This window comes from Salvelinus fontinalis, chromosome 5 (genome assembly GCF_029448725.1).
Source record: "Salvelinus fontinalis isolate EN_2023a chromosome 5, ASM2944872v1, whole genome shotgun sequence".
In the NCBI taxonomy this organism is placed as follows: Eukaryota; Metazoa; Chordata; class Actinopteri; order Salmoniformes; family Salmonidae; genus Salvelinus; species Salvelinus fontinalis.
In genome coordinates, this window is record NC_074669.1 from 40,648,882 (window position 1) to 40,665,510 (window position 16,629).

At 41.1% G+C, this 16,629-nt stretch overlaps 1 protein-coding gene across 1 annotated transcript; it reads right to left on the reverse strand.

Annotated features, from left to right (window-relative positions):
* LOC129855585 (cytochrome P450 2J2-like) lies at window positions 1-15,113 on the reverse strand (the record flags this gene model as incomplete). Its single annotated transcript, XM_055923407.1, is given in 9 exon segments — window positions 1-290; window positions 4,535-4,676; window positions 4,994-5,181; window positions 5,411-5,552; window positions 6,012-6,188; window positions 10,022-10,182; window positions 13,465-13,614; window positions 14,371-14,563; window positions 14,772-15,113. Coding segments are annotated over 9 exon segments (1,530 nt in total). The 5' UTR covers window positions 14,973-15,113.
* Window positions 15,114-16,629: the final 1,516 nt, after the last annotated feature.

The following is a 16,629-nucleotide window of genomic DNA, read 5'->3' on the forward strand; positions in this document are numbered from 1 at the left end:
ACCTTAATTGATCAATCAAGCACAAGGGAGGTGTGAAAACCTGCAGACACTTGGCCCTCCAAGAATGACTTTTTAAACCTCAGCAACATAATGAATGGTGCAGCTGTGGGAGACTCATCGAGGAGTTGCACACAGCTGGTAAGGCTTGGGACTGTGTGTAACCCCCATCTGAAAGTCCAGGCTGGGTTCCACCCCTGGGGGAGAGAAGAAGGTGAACCTCTGCAGCAGGGAGGTGAAGAACAGGAAGAGTTCCATCTTGGCCAGCTGCTCCCCAGGACACACCCTCTTACCTGGGGAGGGAACCAATCACAGTAAACCTTCTCTAACCGACACTGTAAAGCAGGGGTGTCAAACTCATTCCATGGAGGGCCCAGTGCCTGCAGGTTTTTTTTTTTCCTTTCAACTAGACAACCAGGTGAGGAGAGTTCTTTATTTATTATGACCTTAATTCAGCAATCAAGTACAAGGGAGAAGCAAAAACCTGCAGACACTCGGCCCTCCATTGGAATGAATTTGACACGTGCTGTAAAGTACAGAACAGTTACTTTGGATTGGGATACTAACACTAACGCACACTGTAAAACATTTCCTGTAAAATGTACAGTAACTTACTGACCGCAATTTATACCAAAAATGTTACTGAAATCCAATTACCCATGCAGTGACATATTACACAGTGTTCTTAGCGGGCACTCTTGTCTTTAGCAACTTACAGTCAGTGCATTCAACCAAGGTTGCAAATAAAGGGTTTGTGTAACCTATCTGAAAATGTTGTATTGTATCTAAGGATACTTTGTAGTAATTGTAATTCACAAATCACAATACAGTAAAAGTGATTATCAATGTAAGAAAATTATTTCTACAGTATTTTACTGTAATTACAAGGGATTAGCACAAGCAGATTGGCTGAAGGCATTTGCACATCAATGAATACTAGGTATTTAATATCACTTGCACTTCTAGAGGCTTAAACAAAGGTCTCCAAACTAAGGCCTCCCGGGTGGCGCAGTGGTCTAAGCTGCGCCACCAGAGTCCCAGAGTCTCTGGGTTCGTGCCCAGGCTCTGTCGCAGCCGGCCGCGACCGGGAGGTCCGTGGGGCGACGCACAATTGGCCTAGCGTCGTCCGGGTTAGGGAGGGTTTGGCCGGTAGGGATATCCTTGTGTCATCGCGCTCCAGCGATTCCTGTGGCGCGCGCTAACCAAGGGGGCCAGGTGCACGGTGTTTCCTCCGACACATTGGTGCGGCTGTCTTCCGGGTTGGAGGCGCGCTGTGTTAAGAAGCAGTGCGACTTGGTTGGGTTGTGCTTCGGAGGACGCGTGGCTTTCGACCTTCGTCTCTCCCGAGCCCGTACGGGAGTTGTAGCGATGAGACAAGATAGTAATTACTAGCGATTGGATACCACGAACATTGGGGAGAAAAGGGGATCAAATTTTAAAAATAAATAAATAAATAAAAAGGTCTTTAAACTGGCCATATTTACAGGGCAAAACAGACCAAATGGGTAAATATTCAACCATTAACAGGTTTAAGACCCGCTACCATCCGTTTCCTATATACATGCACATTTTAGGGAACTACTACCACATACAAGGCACTAAGACACAGTGCCTTCGGAAACTATTCAGACCCCTTGACTTTTTTCACATTTTGTTACGTTACAGCCTTATTCTTCAATGGATTAAATAAATAAATCTTTACCAATCTACATACAGTACTCAATAATGACAAAGTAAAAACAGTTGACATTTTAAAAAATGTATTAAAAATAAAACACAGAAATACCTTATTTGCATAAGTATTCAGACCCTTTGCAAAGAGACTTGAAATTGAGTTTAGGTGCATCCTGTTTCCATTGATCATCCTTGAGGTGTTTCTATAACTTGATTGGAGTCCACCTGTGGTAAATTCAATTGATCGGACCTGATTTGTAAAGGCACACACCTGTCTATATAAGGTCCCACAGTTGACAGTGCATGACAGATCAAAAACCAAGCCATGACGTCGAAGGAATTGTCCATAGAGCTCTGAGACAGAATTGTGTCAAGGCAGAGGTCTGGAGAAGGGTACCAAAAATTTCTGCAGCATTGAAGGTCCCCAAGAACTCTCCCCATCCAACCCGATAGAGCTTGAGAGGATCTACAGAGAAGAATGGGAGAAACTCCCCAAATACAGGTGTGCCAAGCTTGTAGCATCATACCCAATAAGATTCGAGGCTGTAATTGCTGTCAAAGGTGCTTCAACAAAGTACTGAGTTAAAGGTCTGAATACTTATGTATATGTGATATCTGTTTTTTCCCCCAAAAAACAACAGTTTTTGCTGTGTCATAATGAGGTATTGTGTGTAGATTGATGTGGGAAAGAACAATTTAATCAATTTTAGAATAAGGCTGTAACCTAACAAAATGCGGAAGAAGTCAAGGGGTCTGAATACTTTCACAAACTGTATAGTTATGAGCCAGCAATTCTGTCCCCTCCGACAATATTTTCACTGGCAGAAGGCCCCTGTAGAAGGCCTGGAGACACCTGCTTTTCGTGGAACTCTTTTTGATATATTTGACAGTTTCTTCTGTCTATTCTTGTTCTGAGAAATGAAGGCTATTCCATGTGAGAAATGGCCAAGAAACTGAAGATCTCGTACAACGCTTTGTACTACTCCCTTCACAGAACAGCGCAAACTGGCTCTAACCAGAATAGAAAGAGGAGTGGGAGTACATTAGAGTGAATAGTTTGAGAAACAGACGCCTCATAAGTCCTCAACTGGGAGCTTCATTAAATAGTACCGTAATTGCTGGACTATTAAGCGCACCTGAATATAAGCCGCACCCACTGATTTTTATTTTATTTTTGTACATAAATAAGCCGCACGTGTCTATAAGCCGCAGGTGCCTACCGGTACATTGAAACAAATGAACTTTACACAGCCTTTAAACGAAACACGGCTTGTAACAAAAATAAATAGGCTTTAACGAAACACGTCTTGTAACAAAAATAAATAGGCTTTAACGAAACAGGCTTGTAACATTATTATTTTTTTTTAAATAGCAGTAAACAGTAGCCTACCAAGAAAGTCCTTGGTCACTATCTTCCTCCTGTGCACTGAAACCACTGAAGTCATCTCCTTTTGTGTCTGAGTTGAATAGCCTCAGAATTGCTTCATCCGATGTTGGATCGTTTTCATTGCGCTCTCCTCACTTTCATCCGGAGGCAAACTCATCCAAGCCTCATTTTCTAGTTCGGGCCATCTGCTTTTCTTTCCTCTGAAAACTTTTGTTGTCTTTTTGCACTAAGTCAGTTTCTCACGCTGCTGTTTCCAACGTCTTATCATCGACTCATTAAGGCTCCCGTGCAGCAGCTCTATTTCCTTTTCCAACAGCCAGATCGATCGCCTTCAAATTGAAAGCTGCATCATATGCATTTCTCCGTGTCTTTGCCATGATGAGGGTGACAAAATGACTACCGTAATCAGAATGATGGAAAGTTTGAGCGTGCTCGATTTACGTCACATTATGTGACGGTGCTCAGTTTTTTGGCGGCATGAATTTGTGAAAGCGGGAAAAATCCATAAATTAGCCGCGTCATTGTATAAAGCGCAAGGTTCATAGCGTGGGAAAAAAGTAGCGGTTTATAGTCCGGAAATTACGGTACCTGCAAAACACCAGTCAAGGTCAACAGTGAAGAGGCGACTCCGGGATGCCGTGTCTCATACTGGCCAATAAAAAGAAAAGATTAAGATGGGCAAAAGAACTCAGACACTGGACAGAGGAACTCTGCCTAGAAGGCCAGCATCCTGGAGTCGCCTCTTCACTGTTGACGTTGAGACTGGTGTTCCAGCTACAATAGTAGTTTAAAACATTTACAATGTTTAAACTGTATTTCTGATCATTTTGATGTTATTTTAATTTTCAAAAAAATTGCTTTTCTTTCAAAAACAAGGACATTTCTAAGTGACACCAAAATTTTGAACGGTAGTGTATGTAAATCATTATTTGAATATGTTGGTAACTCGTTGTATAAAAGTGATAATGCCCTCGAACCCTGTGTTTGGAGGATACATTGGCACTGGTTGCCAGCCCTCGACTTTGTCTCTGGCCTAACACCCGTGCCAATATATCCTCCAAACACAGGCTTCTCAGGCATTATCACCTAAATAGGAGGGCCTAGTCAGAAGGTCTAAATATAAGTGCTAGTGTGACCTGTATGGGTTTGCTATGCAGCTGCAACGCCCAGTGTGGTGATTAAATCTAATTTCAGTTTCTCTGGGTACGTCTGGATTATTGTACCAGAAATTAGAACATAACAATACAGTATAATACCGTTGATGTATACAGTAAGTAACTGATCAAATAAATGTCCAACAGTGAACTCTAACTCTATAGGCAAGTCAATGATTCAACTTCAAGTCAATCAGTTAAACCGAGTCAAGTATTCCTATGTAAGGAAGATGAGTTGTGCATGTACTATTTCCTATAGGGCAGCTTTATTTGGCACCAATTTGGGGTCAACTGATATGGAAGAAATGTAATACAGTATTACCTAAAGAGAATGGAAGGAATGCATCTCTCTTCCTGAACTTGCCCTCCTGATCCAGGAAGTGTCCAGGGTTGAAGGTGTGAGGGGTCTCCCACTCTGACTCATCAAACAGGATCGACTGGAGGGTGCCTAACACAATGGTGTTCTGAGGGGAAAAAATAACAGACATTATCTCATCAACAAGTACACAATGTTATTGCATCAAAGCTTTATGTGTAGTTGAAATAATAAGGAAAAAACCTTATACTTTTAAGTGTAGGTATGTCCCTATACGATAACTGACCAAACACATTTAATTATTCTTCTGAACGTACAAACAAAACATGGTGACAACATACTACACATTAATGTAGTTATAAGGAATACATCTTTATAAAGCGCGGAATCATTAGATGCGCCGTGAGATCACATAACTAAGTAGAACAAGTATATGATCTCTAGGCTTGAGATGAGATGACTGACCTTAGGGATGGTGTATCCTCCAACCTCAGTGTCTTTAGTGGCCATGCGGGATACGTTGAGCGGTATGATATTCCCCATCCTCTGTGTCTCATGGATGACTGCGTCTGTGTAGGGCATGCTGTCCCTGTCTTCCATGGAGGGCTGCCGGGATGACCTAACAACTGCATCAATCTCTGCCTGCACCTTGGCTACAACAGGGATACAAAATATAAAGACACAACACAAAGTCTTCATGCAAACGAATTGTGAGTGTTTGTGTTTGTGTGTGTGTGTATGCGTGTGTGTGTTTGTGTATGCGTGCCTCCATGTGAGAGAATGGCCTTTTCTTAATCAATCAAGATCAAATCGCTTTGACAAACTGATTAAATGCTATAGGAGTCGAAACTTAGTCGTTGTGATGGTGGTGGGAGCACTTACCTTGTATCTCCGGGTAGTTGATCATAAAGAGAAGGCCCCAATAGAGGGTAGTAGAGGTGGTCTCTGTCCCAGCCACAAATAGATCCAGGGTGCAGAAGGACAAGTTCTCCAAGTTAAACCCAGCCCTTGTGTCGTCTTCACACTGTGGAACAAAACACACCAAAACAACCTCAACGATATGCTAGATACTTTAAAAAAGATTTGACAATTTAACGAATTGACGATGCTGTAGCTAAATTACCAATGTGTCAAAAACTGTGATTAAAAAAAGTGTACATGTGTTGCAATACAAATAATAGCTCTGAATCCACATTCACTTGGATGGTAAGTGTGCCCTGCACCCACCACTTAAAAAAAACTATTTGATTATGTAGAACCACTCCCTATTACTATTTTGTAGTGTAACATTTCTCCAGTGCGACTTCATCATCATCATCAGTGTAGTAGAGGGTAAACATGTCCTGTACGTAAACCCCACTTACCTACCTACTGCAGAAAAATACTACAGGGAGCGTTACTATATTCACTACGAATGGCAATCAGTTTTTACTCAAATACTTTTTTTTACCACTACATCACTGATAATCATTGTCATCGTCACCTTCTCTATCTCGTTGAGGAAGCAGTCGATGAAGTCTCTTGGTGACGAGGGGTCGTTGTCCTTCATGTGCTCCTGAATCCTGATGTTGATGAAGGAGATGACCTCCTTCCAGCCAGTGAAGATCCTTCTGTGAGGACCAGGAACCCGACGCATGACCCACGGCATCATGTTATACATCTGAGGACAGTTAGGGCAGGGAAGGACTGGAACCGGAATTCGGCCAGGGAATTTCAAACACAGCAGCCCCTCGAGGCCCCCATTTCTAGTAAAATAATGATAATTCTGAGCAAAAATTATCATTTAGACCAGCCCACTGCAAAAAATATTTCCCGTAAAATGTACAGTAAGTTACTGGCAGCAATTGGCCAGTAAGTTACTGTAATTTATTTTACAGTATAGCTACTGTAATCAATTTTACGGTACCAACACTTTCTGTGATCTAAATTACAGTACCAAGTATGTACCTGTAATCTAATTTACAGCACTGATTACAATTACAGCATATTACTGTAATTACCCAGTACCATTACCTAGTGTTCTTTGCACGTTTTCATTTTTACATTTAGGTAATTTAGTGGGCGCTCTTATCCTTAACATCTTACAGTTGGTGCATTCAACAAAGGTTGATAAAAAAAACATATCAGTCACAGCAAGTAAAGAGTTTATTTAACTTACTGAAAATGTTGTACTTAAGGAAACTGATCTTCAAAATTATTGTAATTTTAACAAGATATCTTATGATATATATATCACTATCTCTGGATAGTGCCAATACATTGCTGAGATATTCAAGGTAACTGTAACGGCTTTCCTCTTCCTCTTCATCAGAAGAGGAGGAGCAGGGATTGAACCAATATGCAGCGGAGTTTGAAGACATATTTATTAAAGAAAACACGAACTCGACTATACACTAACAAAACAACAAACGACGTAGACGCACCTGAACATAAGAACTTACATATAACGAAGAACGCATGAAACAGGAACAGACTACATAAACCGAAAAACAAACAAACCGAAAACAGTCCCGTGTGGCGCAATGACATACACAGACACAGGAGACAACCACCCACAACGAACACTGTGAAAACACCTACCTAAATATGACTCTTAATTAGAGGAACGCCAAACACCTGCCTCTAATTAAGAGCCATACCAGGCAACCCATAAACCAACATAGAAACAGAAAACATAGAATGCCCACCCAAACTCACGTCCTGACCAACTAACACATATAACAAACTAACAGAAATAGGTCAGGAACGTGACAGTAACTTGATGCCAACTTCCTGTACATTACTGTAATGTCAAGCAATGAAACAGTAAAATACTGTTAAAGTGACTAATTAACTGTATTTTTTTTTAAATCTTACCTTGTTTTACAAGAGGTTGGAAAAAGCATGTTGGCAGCTAGGCATTTGTATGTTAAAGCATTTGAATGAAAACTTGATGATTTATATTACTTGCACTATCAGAGGCCTAAACAAAAACTTCCAACCTGGTCGTGATGACAGGGAAAAAAACAAATGAAATGGACATGGTTACATTTTCAACCATTAAAGGTTTAAGGCCCATTACCAATCTGATTAGTGATGGGTTGTTTGCAAACGAACAGCTCTTGCTGATTTTTGAACTCAAAACAACGTTTTTCTGCAGATAACTTACAAAATAATTATAGAAAGAGGGTGACTCTTCACTGCTGAAACAATAAATAGTGGAGAGAGTGCCTCAATCTGGTCCACGCTGAATTCTTCAGTGCGTAAGTAAAAAAAAATATGTGGGCAGGTAAAAATGTATTTGAACTCGCTTTTCACGATCTGACATAATTGTAGATGTACTTTTACAGATGAATTTGGCACCAGAAGTATGTAATTTTAATTACATTTTTTTAACCTTTATTTAACTAGGCAAGTCTCAATTTCCGCCTGAATGACGTGCCCAAAGTAAACTGCCTGTTGCTCAGGCCCTGAAGCCAGGATGTGCATATAATTGGTACCATTGGAAAGAAAACACTGAAGTTTGTAGAAATGTTTAAATAATGTAGGAGAATTTAACACAATAGATATGGTAGGAGAAAAACCAAAGAAAATCCAAACGGAATTTGAGAGCCCATGCTCTTACAATGGAATTTATAGGGGCATACTGAATTCTAGCACCCAGGATGCAATTCCTATGGCTTCCACAGGGTTTCAGCAGTCTATGTTCAACGTTTCAGGCTTGTAACTTTCAAAACGAAATATCAGTTTTAGTAAAGGGACACAGTCTTGGAAATTTGTGTATGCATGCACGATGAAGACAGAACGCACCTGCTAAAATCGGTTTCCTATTGAACATACTTCTTTCCGTAAGAAATATTATAGCTTGATTACATTTTAGGGTATCTGAGGAGTAAATAGAAATGTATTTTGACTTGTTGAAACAAAGTTTAGGGGTCGATTTTCAGATTCCTTTCTCTGCATGTTGAACGAGTGGTTAATCAAATCGATGGCGCCAACTCAACTGACTTTTCGGGATATAAAGAATGATTTTATCTAACAAAACGACACTACCTGTTATAGCTGGGACCCTTTGGATGACAAATCAGAAGAAGATTTTCAAAAAGTAAGTGAATATTTAAATCGCTATTTGTCAATTTATGAAACCTGTGCCGGTGGAAAAATATTTTGATGTGGGGCGCCGTCCTCAAACAATTGCATGGCAGGCTTTTGCTGTAATGGCTACTGTAAATCAGTTAGATTAACAAGAATTTAAGCTTTCAACCAATATAAGACACTTGTATGTACCTAAATGTTAAATATCCATAATTTGTATGATTATTTATTTGCTATTGTGCGCCCTCCAGTTTCAGTGGAAGTTGTCCTTCTAGCAGGACGCCTAGCTTTACAAATTATTATTTTCAATGGCGGCCTAGGAACAGTGGGTTAACTGCCTTGTTCAGGGGCAGAATGACAGATTTTTACCTTGTCAGCTCAGGGATTTAATATTGCAACCTTTCGGTTGCTAGTCCAACGCTCTAACCACTAGGCTACTATTTTCTTTGTAAATATAATTAAAGGGTATAGTTTATATTATGTGCCTTCAATTTGAATACATTGAATCTATGAAGCTCGTGATATGTGAAATTATCTGAGCAGTCACATTTATGACCAATAGAACAAATACAGTGGCTCTAATTTATATATATTTAATCATAGCAGATTATTTATTTTTTTCATTAATTGAAGTTGAGTTGGGCTATGGATATTTTTTATCAATATGATCTAACAGATGATTTTACTATTATCCATTAGCCTTTACATGCACTACATGACCAAAAGTTAATATACATTTTTTTCATGGTTCTAGGTTGATTTAGATAGGGTTTTTGAGGCAAAAAGAGCTACGGCCAGTATGTTTCTGACAAAGTTAGGTTCAATGGAAAACTTCAGTCCAGTCAGATTTCCTGATCATTCTTGAATTGATGGATGGCCATAATACTTCCTGTCACGTTCCTGACCTGTTTTCTCTTGTTTTATATGTCTTTATTGGTCAGGGCGTGAGTGTTGGGTGGGCAGTCTATGTTTTCTATTTCTATGTGGGGTTTTGTGTTCGGCCTGGTATGATTCTCAATTAGAGACAGGTGTGTATCGTTTGTCTCTGATTGAGAGTCATACTAAGGCAGCCAGGGTTTCACTGGTGATTTGTGGGTGTTTGTTTCCTGTGTTAGCGTTTTGGCCACACAGGACTGTTGCAGGTTAGTCACGTTTGTTGTTTTGTTAATTTGTAGTGTTTGTTGGTTTGCCATTAAAATCATGAATACCTCCTACTCCGCATCTTGGTCCGATCCATGCTCCTCCTCGTCTGAGGAGGAGAACGACATTGACAGCCGTTACACTTCCATTTAAAAAAAGATCTATTAGTGAATTTAATATTATTTTCTCCTCTAGGGTAGACAGTTGTAGTCAACAAGTCAAAGTAAGTAACCACATAAGGTTGAAGCAGTCTACAAATAGAATGAGGGAGAGACTTACCCCGGCCCAAAAGCCTCCTTCCAAGTAAACAATCTCGTTCATTGTTTTCAGGAGGGTTTGGAATTGGTCATCGCTGTATTCAAAGCGGTCACCAAACACAAGACAGCAGATCACATTGGAAACAGCATTGTTCATCAGTATCTGCGGGCTGAAGGGTTTTCCTGCATGGGACAAAAGCAACCTTATTCCCCACAAAAGCAATATGGCTTACATCAAAAGTCAAATGTCACCATATAGGCCAGTGGCCAATCCTCAAAAATGGCATTCGTTTCTGAGATACCCCTACCAGAGGTATAACAAAGCACAACCATGTTTTTTTTCCCTCTAAGGTCTCCAATATATGAAATTGATGGTTGTATACATAAGCTCATGTGGCCCAATATTGCAAGCTCTGATTTTGCAAAAATGTTGAATACAAGTAGTCAATTGTCTGCCCTACATATACAAACAAACAGCATTAGGATATCTTAAAGGATTTTGGAAATATAGACCTGTAAACACACAGATAGAATAGGAGCAAATATGAACTATGAATACAAATGTAACTTTCTGATAGCTGTTCAATAGACAACTTCCAGGTCAAATTTGCTCTCATTCAGTGCTGCATGGTCCTGCCTGACAAAAATACATACAGTTAGGTTTTTTTGATGTTGTGGCTATTGCAATCAGCTCTAAGGCAAGTGGGCCCAGACACTGAACACTCAGTTATTTCAATCAAACGTTCCTACATGGACTATCTACATTATGTTTGCCCCACCCCTCCAAATCCAATATGTTGTCCAATATCCAATATGGCTGTGACATCACACTTAACTTGTTGTTCAATTACCTCTGTACATGTTTTAAATTAGAGATATTTTTCAGATTTGTGTACCATACTTATGACCTGTACTCAATACAATTCTTTTGAACTTCAACTACATTACATGACCGAAAGTATGTGCCCGTCGAACGTCTCATTCCAAAAATAATGGGCATTAGTATGGAGTTGGTCTTCCCTTTGGTGCTCTAACTGCCTTCACTCTTCTGGGAAGGCTTTCCACTAGCTGTTGGAACATTGCTGCAGGAACTTTCTTCCATTCAGCCACAAGAGCATTAATGAGGTCAGGCACTGATGTTGGGCGATTAGGCCTGGCTTGCAGTCGGCATCTCAATTCAGCCCAAAGGTGTTCGATGAGGTTGAGGTCAGGGCTCTGTGCAGGCCAGTCAAGTTCTTCCACATCGATCTCAACAAACCATTTCTGTATGGACCTCACTTTGTGCACGGGGCATTGTCAAGCTGACAGGAAAGGGCCTTAACCAAACCTGTGAACAGGGAGTGATTAACAATAGCTTGCACTTCTTCAGGTATGCAATTAAAAACTGGTTTGAAGAAGGCGGTGGGGATAGGATCAAGAAGGCAGGTAGAAGGCTTAAATTGTGATATCACTTTCCTGGGAATGTCTGTCAACCAGGGAAAATAAATACATAGTGCATTTGCGTGGTAGGCTAGGGTACATCAACTTCTTATCAGGTCTTGCTTCACTGATACCCAGCCTAATGTTTGCTATCTTATCTTTGAAATATGCCGTAAACTCATCACATTTAGATGTGGAGGAAAGTTCACATACGTTTGCGGGGGTAAGATTTATCAGGCCATCAATGCTCGAAAAGAGCACTCTCGAATTACTCTGATTATTAGTGATCAAGTTAGAAAAATTAGGTCACCTGGCATTTCTAATTGCCTTGTTATATATGCCAAGTTGCTCTCTTAGAATATCATAATGGACCTGCAACTTCTGCTCTGCCTTTCTGCAATATCTCTTTAATTCATTCATTTCCTCACTAATCCAAGGGGCTCTCCGTTTGGATCTGGCCTTTATCAACTTTACTGGAGCTATTCATTTGCTATTAAAGTCAACTAAAAGAAGACTATGACAAAACTATGACAAGAGGAAGGAAGAATAGGTGAGGGAGCATTGTTCATATACTCAATAAAAATCTGTAGCAACTTCACAGGTAAGATAACGTTTCTTAATAATGCATTCAAGATTACCCTCTGCTATGGGCAAAAGGTAGTCAAAAATACAAGGTGGTGATCAGATAAAGCAACATCAACAGTAGAGGATATGTCAATTGGAAGGCCCTTGGTAATAACCAGGTCCAGAGGATGGTCCCGGTAATGGGTGGGCCCTGTAACATGTTGGATAAAGTCCATAAAGCTCAAAAGATGAATAAATTCAATGGCCTTGGAGTGAATATTAAAAATCGAACAATGATTTTTATCATAGTTCTCAAGGACAACAGCTCAATTGGCCCAGCGTTGTCCGGGTTAGGGTAGTCCAACTGACTCCGGTCGTCAGTTAGACGGTGTTTCCTCTGACACATTGGTGCAGCTGGCTTCTGGGTTAAGTGAGCAGTGTGTCAAGAAGCAGTGTGGTTTGGCAGGTCATGTTTCAGAGGACGCATGGCTCTCAACCATCGCCTCTCCCGAGTCCATTGGGGAGTTGCAGCGTTGAGACAAGATCATAACTTCTAATTGGATATCACAAAATTGGGGAGAAAAAGGGGGTAAAATATGTTTAAAAAATAAATACAAATAAATAATACTAATATTAGTGTATAGCCCAAACTGTTCGGACACTGGCTGATCGGCTGTACCGACTTCAGACGAGTCCCAAGACGCTTGTGCGGTAATACCATCTTGTTCATGAGTGTCTCACATTTCCTTAGAGATGTTTTCGTGAGAAGACCAATTTTCGGGACATCTCATGGTCTGACAAACATCACTCTGGCTCTGCAACCTTTCACTGCAGATGCGGAAGGCAGATATCGGCGGAAGCGGTATTTGAGAAGCAGCCCATACAAAAAAACTAGCTTAAACAAATGGATTTTGATTTTTAGTATTATGTTCATTTGATTTCCACAGGTGTGCGGAAATTTTAGGTCAAAGGTTAAACTGATGGATTTTTCTGGGTATTCTTTTATTATGACAATTAGATTTCCGTGGGGGCGCTGACATCAGCATTAGGGGGTTAAGGGTGTGTGTGTCACAACATCTATATATGTAACCACTTTTTCAGTAAAATATTTTTACAGAACCCTCCACTTCATATATGGGAGACCTTAAAGCTATAGAACATTTTTAATGTTTTGTTATACCTCAGGTAGGGGTATCTAAAAACGTTTTATATCTCTACACTGAACTTCAGTCTGCAAAACTTCTCTGTAAGCACCGCAGCTTTGTTGTATTTTTTGCCTGGTGCTTGGACTTTTCACCGTGAAAATCGAAACAGTTATCGCTATATGTCTGTTGCATCCAAAACAGAGGCAACTCATGTGTAAACTTAACAACAATGCCAGTGCGGTGTCTTCCCAAATCTGTTTCTGACAAGTATATGAATTTCCTTGCTGGGACAATAGAGTGTGAATTGAACTGTAACCATATCAAGTTTCCACTGTACCTTGTTCACTCTGAATGGCTTCATTCAAACACTGCGCTTCAACCTGGATGGATGGCTCCAGACTCTTCTTGCCCAGTCCAAAGTTCCTCAGCGTAGAGAGAGCAAACCTCCTCTGTTGCTTCCATGGATACCCGTTCGACATAATCACACCTAAGTGTAAGAACAGTTTTCAGGGAAGAAGCCTTAACTTGTACCGTACACGCAAAGATGTAAGTAAGCCTTGAAAAGTAGCCTTTTTCGGAGTCAGAACAGCCAATAAGGGCAGGAGCATCTCCTGTTTCTCAAGCGTGAGGCAGCTTGATGTAAGAATTCACACCCTAGACAGGATTCTAGCCTGTCAGAGCGTTACCCCTATCCATCTCCTTCATACTAATGGCCAGCAAAGAGGCATGAGGTCCCATTTTTTGGAGTCTTTGGTAGGACTTGAACGGGGATCAAACCCCCAACCTTTCCATTTTTAAGGATTGACACTAACACAGTCAAAGTGTAGAAATATGTAATATTTCTACAATATTTAATTATCGTTATGATCCATAATCAATTATCAGTTAATAACTGTAAGATGATGACAATGTACTGAAGGCCAAAGGTCAGGTCATGGAAGAGGACGATAATTGAGAGAAGTGGAAAAGACACAGGACAGCAGGCAGGCTCAGAGTCAGGACAGGCAAGGGTCAAAACCAGGAGAACAAGAAAAAGAGAGACTGGGGAAAGGCAGGCGCTGAGACAAAACACTAGTTGACTTGAAAAAACAAGACGAACTGGAAACAGACAGACAGAAAACACAGGTATAAATACCCAGGGGATAATGGGGAAGATGGGCGACTCCTGGAGTGGGGTGGAGACAAGCACAAGGACAGGTGAAACAAATCAGGGTGTGACAAGTATAAAGCAAGTGAGCGTTACCTTTACTTCCCATTGCTTGACTTCCAACATATATAGCTTCAAATAAGGGAATGGAGGGACGATCTACAAAACTGTCGCCATTGTGGACCAAGGCCTCTTTCACCATCTCGTATCCACTCAGAATAACCCACTTTGACCCTTGGTTTGCCGAAGGAATTCGAAGGCTGAAAATCTTTCCATATTTTTTTTCACACTACAAGAAGAACAAAAACAAACAAAGTTTGTCATCAAAAGAGTGCTAAGCAGCATTAAGTTAGCCTGGTGCCATATCTGATTGTGCTCTTGCCAACTCCATTGCTCATTGTCAAGCCAAACATTTGTCTGGCTTGACAATGATTGACAAGGAGTTGGAATGATAGCACAAACAGAATGATCCTCAGGCTAGCGTTTAGTAAACCCACCTCTTCAAACTGAAGATGCATCTTAGCAGGATCAAATTGAAACATGTTGCCAACGAAAGGCCATGACCAAGGTCCAGGAGGAAAATTCTTTGGAGTTTTGTTTTTCAGGAGGTCGGCAAGTACCAAGAAAACACAGAGGAAAATCAAAAAAGTCTTTATGTCCAACCATTCCAAAACAAAAGAATGAAGTAATTTGCTCATCTCAGTACAAGTGCAACTGACTCAAAAAAGCACACAGAAACTAAACATAGGAATGACGTGCCAGTGGTTTCTCTGTAACCTCTCTCTGCTTCCAAAGTAATGTCATAATAACCACTGCTGTGTGTGTTCATACCTGGGACTGGGTGTGTGCTACTACCATAACAACTCAGAGTTCATGCACTTCCCCTTTGTACAGTGTTTTTTTTTCTCTCCTCAGAAAATCATGGTTACACAATGACTAGACAGAATTTCTCCTATAGATGTAGATTTCAGCTTGATTGCTTTACTCCTTAGCAATATTACTTTACCTTTAACTATTTTCAGTAAGGTTATTATTACTTTTCCTTTATATTACTTATTTTTCTTGCGTGTGTGTTTATGAAATCCAGCCTGAGCAGTGTCATTCCAACAGAGAATATTACTGTGGTAACATACTGCTCTCTAGTGGTGGTAAAGTATCATCCCTGATATAAACTCAGCAAAAAAAGAAACGTCCTCTCACTGTCAACTGCGTTTATTTTCAGCAAACTTAACATGTGTAAATATTTGTATGAACATAAGATTAAACAACTGAGACATAAACTGAACAAGTTGCACAGACAAGTGACTAACAGAAATGGAATAACGTGTCCCTGAACAAAGGGGGGGTCAAAATCAAAATCAAAAGTAACAGTCAGTATCTGGCCACCTGCTGCATTAAGTCATGGACTGCACCAGATTTGCCAGTTCTTGCTGTGAGATGTTACCCCACTCTTCCACCAAGGCACCTGCAAGTTCCCGGACATTTCTGGGGGGAATGGCCCTAGTCCTCACTCTCCGATCCAACAGGTTCCAGACGTGCTCAATGGGATTGAGATCCGAGCGCTTCGCTGGCCATGGGAGAACACTGACAATCCTGTTTTGAAGGAAATCAGGCACAGAAGGAGCAGTATGGCTGGTGGCATTGTCATGCTGGAGGGTCATGTCAGGATGAGCCTGCAGGAAGGGTACCACATTAGGGAGGAGGTTGTCTTCGCTGTAACGCACAGCATTGAGATTGCCTGCAATGACAACAAGCTCAGTCCGATGATGCTGTGACACACCGCCCCAGACCATGACAGACCATCCACCTCCAAATCGATTCCGCTCCAGAGTACAGGCCTCAGTGTAACGCTCATTCCTTCGACGATAAACGTGAATCCGACCATCACCCCTGGTGAGACAAAACGGCACCTCGTCAGTGAAGAGCACTTTTTGCCAGTCCTGTCTGGTCCAGCGATGGTGGGATTGTGCCCATAGGCAACGTTGTTGCCGGTGATGTCTGGTGAGGACCTGCCTTACAACAGGCCTACAAGCCCTGAGTCCAGCCTCTCTCAGCCTATTGCGGGCAGTCTGAGCACTGATGGAGGGATTGTGCGTTCTTGGTGTAACTCGGGCTGTTGTTGCCATTCTGTACCTGTCCCGCAGGAGTGATGTTCGAATGTACCGATCATGTGCAGGTGTTGTTACACGTGGTCTGCCACCGCTTTTTCAGTTCTGCATACAAACTGTCTATGGGATTGAGGTCAGGGCATTGTGATGGCCACTCCAATACCTTGACTTTGTTGTCCTTAAGCCATTTTGCCACAACTTTTGAAGTATGCTTGGGGTCATTGTCCACTTGGAAGACCCATTTGCG